We start from the raw sequence: 9,226 nt of genomic DNA, 5'->3' as shown, positions 1-9,226 counted from the left end.
TCATCGCTACATTGGTAGAAAAATCAGGACCGTAAAATACAAAATCCCAAACGGCGCGGGTAAAGTTGTATGTCTTGTTGGGTCTCTCCTGTAAACAAGGTATGAGTGTTTTTCTACTTCGCCATGGAAATAAAACCTCTTCCGTTCTATGTCAATTATCATTTTGCCTAAATCAATTAAAAGAAAATGTTATAAATGTCATAACGATTGCTTTTATTCACCTCATTCATTCATCACCACCTACACGTTATCTTAGTTTAAGTAGTGTAAAATTGTCCCCGTTATCTGTTTTCATTCATCACTACCTACAATGACACACGTTATCATAGTTTATATTCTAGATAGTGCAAAGACTGTTCTCGTTCTCCATTGCTCATTCATCACTACCTACACTGACACGTTATCTTAGTTTATATTTTAGATACTGTAAGACTGTTCTTGTTGTCTGACGTTCATTCATCACTAACTTCATTGACATACGTTATCTATAGGATCTAATTTGATAGTTTCATGAATATCCTTACCGTTTGAATGTGTTTCTGCAGCTTAGCGTGTTGCATAATGCTACTGGTATCATCAATGGCAAGGGCAAGCAGAAGGTTCATAATAATGATAGGCATAACGACAAGAAAACCAACAAGGAGGACCAACTGTAATGGATAAAATGTGTTGTAATCAGAGTGGTCACCGAGAAATGTCTGTTTAAAATCAAACTCTCCCATCGTCATTGTTGCTCCAGTTAAGATAGACACGCTAAACCTCTCAAATCCCTGTCTATCATTCATTATTACTGTAAAAGCGGCAGCAAAAGCGACCAAGAAAAATATTAAGAGACCCATGACCTAAATAAGAATTGTTGATATCATTAAACATTAGGGTAGAGGGAGAAGTCCTAACTTCAGCAGACGAACCTTGATTAGTGTGAACGAAATTTTCTCATCATAAGAATAATTATACCGTAGGAGGCAAACCTTCTTAATACATAATAAGATTTATCCAAGCACAGAATAACGCTACAGAACAGGCCATCCATTGAAAACTTGTCTTTACAGACATACTGTCGTTACTTGGTACAGCAAAGATGAATGTTGATACGTAGAGAACACATTCCAAATAGTTAACTTTGTCCATAAGATAATTGAATTTGTAAACGAATAACTACATAATTAAATAGAGCATGTCAATATCAAGAGATCAAATTAAGCGTAGACATATTTTTTAAATTCCTTTTTAACGATTTCGCCATTCTTATACAGGGGAAAGGACAACAAAATCAGCCCTATACACAAAAAATTTTTGTTATAGGTTTGTAGCTTGTCATTTCTTACAGAAATGTTATAGAAATGAAGGATTGCTGTTGAAGATAAAATGGAACAAAATACTAATACTGCCAATTAAAACTGTAACGTTCATCACTAAATTAAAATAAAACTAAAAAGATAAATAAGCTTTAACAAATAGCAGCCATATTGTTGAGGTCATGCTATTGTTGTTCTGCAACTGCAAGGTTATCAATCACACCTTCACTGAGAAAGCCGATGTTCCAAGGCAAAATACATACGTTTTCATTCTACGTATCATTCTGCTGTCATGAATAAGTCTCATTTTTTGATCGCAGTCCCTAATATTTTATAACAGCTTTGCAACGAGCACAAACATAAAGTGGTATTTATAATATACATGGCTTATACGAGGGAACTTTTACGACCACAAACTGAAAATGCTAACCTGACCGATTTCTTTCAATGTTTGAACGCCAGCAGATATGAGACAGATAAGCATCGCTACCTTAACATTTATCGACGCATTTGGTAATTCTAAACACAAATAGTTTCAATAACGAAAACATAAAACTAAACAAATTCAAGAAAATCGTGAAATAATTAATCTCCTCGAAAATGTTTGCGGGAACCACTGAGTATTTTAATAAAAATACATAACAACGGTAACTCCAAATATCGTAAGGATTTTGATTCAACATTTCTACTCTATTTAGTCATCATCAGGAATGATTATATTACATGCGTGCGCAGTATATATAGACTTTATATAATTTGACCAAGTTAACAGAAACAGATAGTTCACTCGAAGCTTTAGTGCCATGATTAAGTTCCGGTTTTCTACGGATGGGAGTGTTTCTTTGAATAAAGGTTTGACCAATCCTTGCCCTGTCTATGATGTGACAGTTGTTCAACAGGAAGAGAGTTGGGTCAAATTGTTCGGTATTGGGTTCGTCCATGTTAAGTTGTAAGAAATCAGTGAGATGAGTAAATTGTTCGCAGCTGTTGATGTGTTTATAGATTTTTGATTTGTTGTCTGTAGTAGCATATCCGTGTAGTCTTGTGTCGAGGCAAGAGAGAACTATCTGTCTTCTGTCAACTACATCAAAACACATACAGTCTATATATAATGCATACACATGTAACATAATCATTTCTGATGATGACTAAATAGAGTTGAAACGTTTAATCAAAATGTTTACGTTACTTGGAGTTACCGTTGTTATGTATTTTGATTAATCTTCACATTACCATCTTTGCCAACAGACGCCTTATATGAAGGAATTCCAAACGCGTAGACGTTAAGAGAAACCAAAAACAAGAAATAAAACATAAAACTTGTTGTGCACACTTTCCATCCAAATTCCATCCATTTTGCTTTAAGGTATTTACAGCAGACAGGATGACATAGGCATTGGTAACTGCTATTTCGCAACATCGCTTTGATGGCGGTAAATGGCTTGAGTTTTTACCCTCTTGTTTGTAACTGCGAAAAAGGATAACTATAAGGAAAGCCTTGTCGAAAAGGAGACAGAGGATGTACACGATGAAAACAGTAAAATGAAAACACGGTTCTAAAAAGCGTAGTCAGTGGCTATGTCTATACAAAATGTCTTATTCAAATATGATAAGATATAAATAACCCAACCACGTGACTGTTTCATTTATTCAACCTTGGCGACCTTTTGCAGACAATACAATACTTCATCAATACATGGAAGCAATGATGCATAGACTGGTGGTAATGGTGGTGGTGGTGTTGATGGTGGTGGTGGTTTTGTGGTGGTGGTGGTTTTGCATGTGTGGTTGTTGTGTTGGTGGAGGTTGTGTTGATGGTGGTGGTGGTTGTTGTGGTGATGGTTGTTGTGGTGGCGGTTGTTGTGTTGGTGGAGGTTGTGTTAATGGTGGTTGTGATGATGGTGGTGGTGGTTGTTGTAGTGGTTGTTGTGGTGGTGGTGGTTGTGTTGATGATAATGGTGGTGGTTGTTGTGGTGGTGGTGGTTGTGTTGATGGTGGTGGTGGTTGTTGTGGTGGTGGTTGTTGTGTTGGTGGTTGTTGTGTTGGTGGAGGTTGTGTTGATGGTGGTTGTGTTGATGGTGGTGGTGGTTGTTGTAGTGGTGGTTGTGTTGGTGGAAGTTGTGTTGATGGTGGTGGTGGTTGTTGTGGTGGTGGTGGTTGTGTTGATGGTGGTGGTTGTTGTGGTGGCGGTTGTTGTGGTGGTGGTATTTGTGGTGGTTGTGTGGATGGTGGTGGTGGTTGTTGTGGTGGTGGTGGTTGTGTTGATGGTGGTGGTGGTTGTTGTGGTAGTGGTTGTTGTGTTGGTGGAGGTTGTGTTAATGGTGGTTATGTTGATGGTGGTGGTGGGAAATGAGGAAAATATATAGCAATTATGTTTTCTTTGTGTAGAAAATATTGCACCCCAACACCCACCCCACCCTTGGCGGAGCCATTGTAGTAGCTACTTATGAGAATTGTAGCATTCTCAATTTTTAACGTTTTTGAGAACTTTTGGATTATGTTGAGATTCTCAAGTAGATCTTTATTTTCTATATAAGATAGCTTGCTCACCACACCTGCATTTTGTAAACAGAAAAAGTCGTATGCAACCAAATGGTCAATACTCTCTGGGTGTCCTGTGGTATTCATGCTGTTAGAAAGAGCTCGATACGCCACTTCGGACATATTCTTAGAAACCAACTTCGCCATCGTTCCTTCTGTACCATTTTTTGTCTTGAAAATAATCTGAACACAAGTTCGGTGTTGTTCGTAAACGACAGTTTGTCAAAAAACAACAACACCAGTACACTGAAGATGCACAAAATAAGAAATATGTTGAATATATACTTACTGTCAAACCGAATGCTACCTTAATTGCTATACTGATAAAATCAAATACATTATAATGAAACATACCTCTTTCCATCTATCATGACACATCATTACCATAGCGCTTTTTGTATCGTCATTTATGATGGCCCAATCCAAGCAGTTAAAGAACTCATAATCTTCTGTAATTGCCGCCAGGCTATCTAGCAAATACTTCACAACATCTGCTTTGCCTTTCACAGCTGCTGTAAGCAATGCTGTTCGTTTGTATTTATTTTCCCAATCGATCATGGAAGGTTTGAACATCACCAACAATTCAACAATATTAAGATGTCCTTTGAACGCAGCAATGTGAAGTGGACTAAACAAATTTCCATCCCTTAAGTACACAATAAATATTTTACTCAAATCTTTCTTCCCTATCAATTAAGTTAAGACATTTTACAGTTATCTTTTTCTCTGTAAACTTCGTTGATGGCAAGATAGAAAATTACCAACTATAATTGCTCCGTTATTCAGAAGACATTTGACGACCTCTGGCTACTGTAGTTCGCTGCTGTATGGACGGCGTTTTCCCTGTGGCATCGACCTTGTTGATCAAAGCTGGTTCATTGGCTAGGATTAATTCAACCACATCAGAGTTCTGTGAACTAACAGCGCAATGTAATGGCGAACGAGAAGTGTTCGTGAAGACATTCAGATCAGCGTTATATTCTAACAAAATACGGGCACTCTCTAAAATAAAGAAATGAGCCTCCTGTAATGTACTTGTGTATGTCTTGACTTAATTTCAAAGCAAAAGCAACACACTTACCTCAAGAAACTTTTAAGGCGGCATTATGAATGGGTGTATAACCGTCTATTTCTTTCTCGTTAATAAGCAACGGCCCGAGATCTTTTTCTATAACGTGTTTGATTATGATTAAAATTTAAAGCTTCGCTTTTCATCTCCAAACAAAACGATAGCAAACCACGCATACCTTCAGCAAAATTCTCAATGTTTCAGGATATGCAATTGCATAGTGAAGAACCGTTCTATTGCTGTCATCACGAATGGTGAAATCAGCCAATTTAAGCAGTTCTTCAACGACACGAACATGACCGCGTTGAGCGGCAAGGACCAACGCAGACTGAGTTTTCCGTCTTTTCATTGACAAAAATCTTGGATTTTGATCCAATAAGAGACAATATCACTGTGATTATTGATTGCCGCTCTAGAATGAAATAAATTGTCAAAGTGATAACGCCAGGCTTAAATCCAATAGTCCTGAATAATTAAATGTACAGATGATACGAATGAAACGTAAAACCTACTTATGAATCGGGGTGAATCCTTGTTTATCCTTTCTGTTCAACTGAAGTAAGTCCAAATGTGTCATTACATCCACAAATCGAAATAAACACTTCTTCATGCCATTTTGCAAGCCGCATGAATCAAATAACCATCTCCATGTCTGATTTCTTCGCGCAAATCTTCACGAATCACATCTTCATCTTGCAGACAAACTTGTACAGTACGTTCATCCACTGTCCACAGCAACATGAAGTATATTGCGGTAATGACTTCCACCATACTCCTCGCTGAACAATAACTTGCACTCTGCTTTTTTGAAATAGAAATGTTTTATAAATACATAGGCAGCAGGAAGGGGCGACTGTACCTTTCGTTTAAACAAATAACATTTTCACCAGGAGGACAAACGAAAAATCCTTAATCCTTCTGCCGACGACGAAAGTCATTAAGCAAAATACACATATCATGTTGCAAAAATCGTTTTACCGTGTTTCAGGAAAAGTTCAAGCATATTAGCATGTCCTTTGTTAGCAGCGATGTACAATGGACATCTTTCTGTGATATCAACCTCTGTTATCTTTCCACGGTGTTCTAGCAACACCTTGGCGATCTCAACATGGTTGAACGTTGCGGCAAAATGAAGTGGCGATCGGGCATTCACGCTTTCAACATGGTTTACAAGATCAACAATGATGTCATGTTGCAACAAGTTACGAAGAAAAGCTACATCACAAAGAGATAAGGTGATAATGAAAATCTCAGGCACTCATGTTGGCCTCGCACTGAATCAAATACCCCACCCCTCTCCATCTTAAGCCCTTTGGCGTGTTTTCAATTAGTATTTCTATATTGCGGATAATACATTGCTCGGTTGAAGAAAGAATGCTTATTTCATAGCACGTCTCTTACGCTGTTAGTAAATTGCTTTCAAATGCATAAAATAGCATTTACAAAGATGCAGTTTTTAAAATTTTACTTGGGAAGGGTATTTCAGGTCCCTCTGCCACATGGCTCACGCTTTACGGAGTGTCTTGTGGTTGGTGCCTTCCCTGTGTAAAATCCTTAAAATATCCCTTGGCAAAGAGCACAACTATGAACTACCTTGGCCTACAACAAAATTCACCTCAGATAACTTGCTACGCATAGATAAACAACTATATGAATACGTGAATGACAACTGCATGGCAATGGGTAAACTTAGTTCGTGGTTAGTTAGAGTTGGGATTGAGTTAGCACGAGGCTAGTGTAAGAATACCAAGAGGGATTTATACATAATTTCTAATAGGTTGACTACATTTTAAAGCAAAGTCATCCATTACAGCAGTGACAACAAGCTTGATAGTATGTTAATATCAATCAAATTTCACAAAACATTTCAAGAAATTTTGCTTTCAACAACTTATCAAAAAAAAAAGCCTAAGTCCGAATACGCAGCATGGCTTCCAGCCTTACCTACGTCACCCATTCTCGTGGCTACATGAAGTACACTCTCCGTTCTTAGCTATCACACACTTTGGTGTCTTTTACGTAATTAACAAGGAAGTAAGAGAATTAAGACTTCGCGACTGCAGCGTAAAATATACATGGTTGTCCTCTTTCATCAGTTTTCGAGAGTAATCTTTGAACTACAAAGAACATTTAAATATCGAGCTGGTTGAAGGAAAGAGATTAATATTTCATCAACGAAATACAAACTTTCACGGTCACTTTTTCTCTCAAAATATTATTGATCATTCTTTGGTCGTCATAAATTGCCGCAGTTTCATTTGATCAGCTAACTATTTGCATCTTTACTCCCGTTTTTTAACGTCACTCACATCGGGAACGGTCCCTGCTCGTTACAAATCTTTCGTGTCTTGCTCATCAATGGGTTTCAGTCTGGCCAGGTGCAGCACGATTGACTTCACTTGATAAATCATAGTCTACGCTTCTCTTGGGTCGCGGAAAACCCACGTGCCAACGCGATCTCACGTAATTCGCCATTCGTGACAATCACTTGAAAATGCACAAAAATTCCAAAAAAAACAACAGGGGCGGCAGAACTTAGACAATTGGCGGCTCATATTCATATGTTAAAAATCTGTAATCACTTATTGATTTAAGTAGAAACTAATAAAGAGGAAGATGCATGTATGAATACTAAATTATCGATTTTCGCAGCCATACGCATATCCATGGCACATAAGCATGCATGAAGTCATGCTTCGCCTTTCAATAATATCTCATAATACTCTCGACGATACTCTGACGATATTATAACTCGAATGAACAATCAATTCGTTGCAACAAATATACCAATCTTATGACGTAATAATAAACGTTGTCACATAACGATGTAATTTATATGCTGAACAGACACATACCTTTATCAAATTACGTATTGTTAAACTTCATTAAGCAGGAAATTGGGAGCAGACAAAACATCATTAAAATCATCACGTCGTTTATTTGACCATAGAACTGTTAGAAGAGGTTTTGACCGATAAGCAGATAGAATCATACAACCGTTTAACAAAATAACAATTGAGAATATATTTAACAAACATGTGCTCTCTTATCCTCGCGGGACAAAAAGTACATTGGTCACATGATTAATAACGAAATATTATACACTGTGATGTCATTTCCTTTTAACACTCCCACTTAACGATCAACTAAATTACTTATTAAGTTAAATTTGTTTTACACCAAGAAGATCTCAAAACGTTCATACGTGTAGGCTTGCTTAATGGTTTAGTCATAATGTCAGCAATCATTGATTCTGTAGGGACAATACTTTACGCATATGGCGTTTCCTTATTAACTTGCTCTCTAATGAAATGATAGGATATGTCAATGTTTTGTGCGATTAAGTGAAATTTAGGACTCTTGCACAATTGACTGCTCTGATTATCTCGTAATTGTTGCAGGAACAGGTTTCAACAATTCAACATCATTCAGTAGTCTTTAGCCAGATACACTCTTGCAGTTGAACTCAAAGCAATATATTCGGCTTCAGTTGTAGATCTTGATACAGATGTCTGTCGTTTACTACACCAGCTAATCGTACTGTTTTGAATCTGAAAACATACCCTGATGTAGAACGTCTTGTTCCACATCACCACCCCAATCGGCGTCTGAAAAACTAAATCTTTGAATCTTTCCATTTTGCAGTAAACAAGACTATAGTGCATCGTTCCTTTGATATAATCGATACACTCTTTTCACTGCTTGCCAATGATCTATACCTGGTCTGACATATATTTAGATAAAGTTGCGACGGCGGCAGCTAAGTCTGGACGAGTTGCAACAGTTGCATATGTTAATAAACCTATTGCCATTTGATATTTCTGAACATCTACTGGCTTCCTCATTATCAGATAATGATACAAACTTCTTTGACGTATTCTAGTGGTGTTGATACTCGGTTTTGATTCATCCATTCCAAACTTTAGTATTCCAAGCAAATATTGTGACTGACTGGATACTAAGTGTTTTAGCTTTTGACGGTTGCGCTTTCATTGACATTCCCAAATGTAACCTACTTCACCAACATGTCTGACTTTGAATTTCAGCAAGAGATCTCTTTCTTTAGTCAACATATCGTAAAATTAGAAAAACCACAGTACGTCATCCACATACAAGGCCAATATGACAAAGTCGAATTTACCATTTTCGTTTAATGGACTTTATATAGAAACACGAATCTGCATTACTTTTTCTCGATATTCATTTGACAATAGAAACTTGTCGATTTCAGAATTCCAAATATCGCAGCCTGTTTCAAAACCATATATGCTTTCTTTCAATCGACATATAATTTTCTTCTCTTGATCAATATAACCTA

At 37.2% G+C, this 9,226-nt stretch overlaps 1 protein-coding gene across 1 annotated transcript; it reads right to left on the bottom strand.

The window, feature by feature from the left end:
• Window positions 1-2,704: 2,704 nt before the first annotated feature.
• Window positions 2,705-4,528, bottom strand: LOC124441679. Its single transcript, XM_046992145.1, has 3 exons — window positions 4,194-4,528; window positions 3,854-4,022; window positions 2,705-2,766 (listed from the first exon to the last, which is right to left on the bottom strand). The coding sequence occupies exons 1-3, from the start codon at window positions 4,410-4,412 to the stop codon at window positions 2,705-2,707; spliced, it is 450 nt and encodes a 149-aa protein (XP_046848101.1). The 5' UTR covers window positions 4,413-4,528.
• Window positions 4,529-9,226: the final 4,698 nt, after the last annotated feature.

This window comes from Xenia sp. Carnegie-2017, unplaced genomic scaffold, assembly GCF_021976095.1.
Source record: "Xenia sp. Carnegie-2017 unplaced genomic scaffold, XeniaSp_v1 HiC_scaffold_20, whole genome shotgun sequence".
In the NCBI taxonomy this organism is placed as follows: domain Eukaryota; kingdom Metazoa; phylum Cnidaria; class Anthozoa; order Malacalcyonacea; family Xeniidae; genus Xenia; species Xenia sp. Carnegie-2017.
Note: the sequence above shows the minus strand (reverse complement) of the source record. Positions and strands in the feature narration are given on the sequence as shown.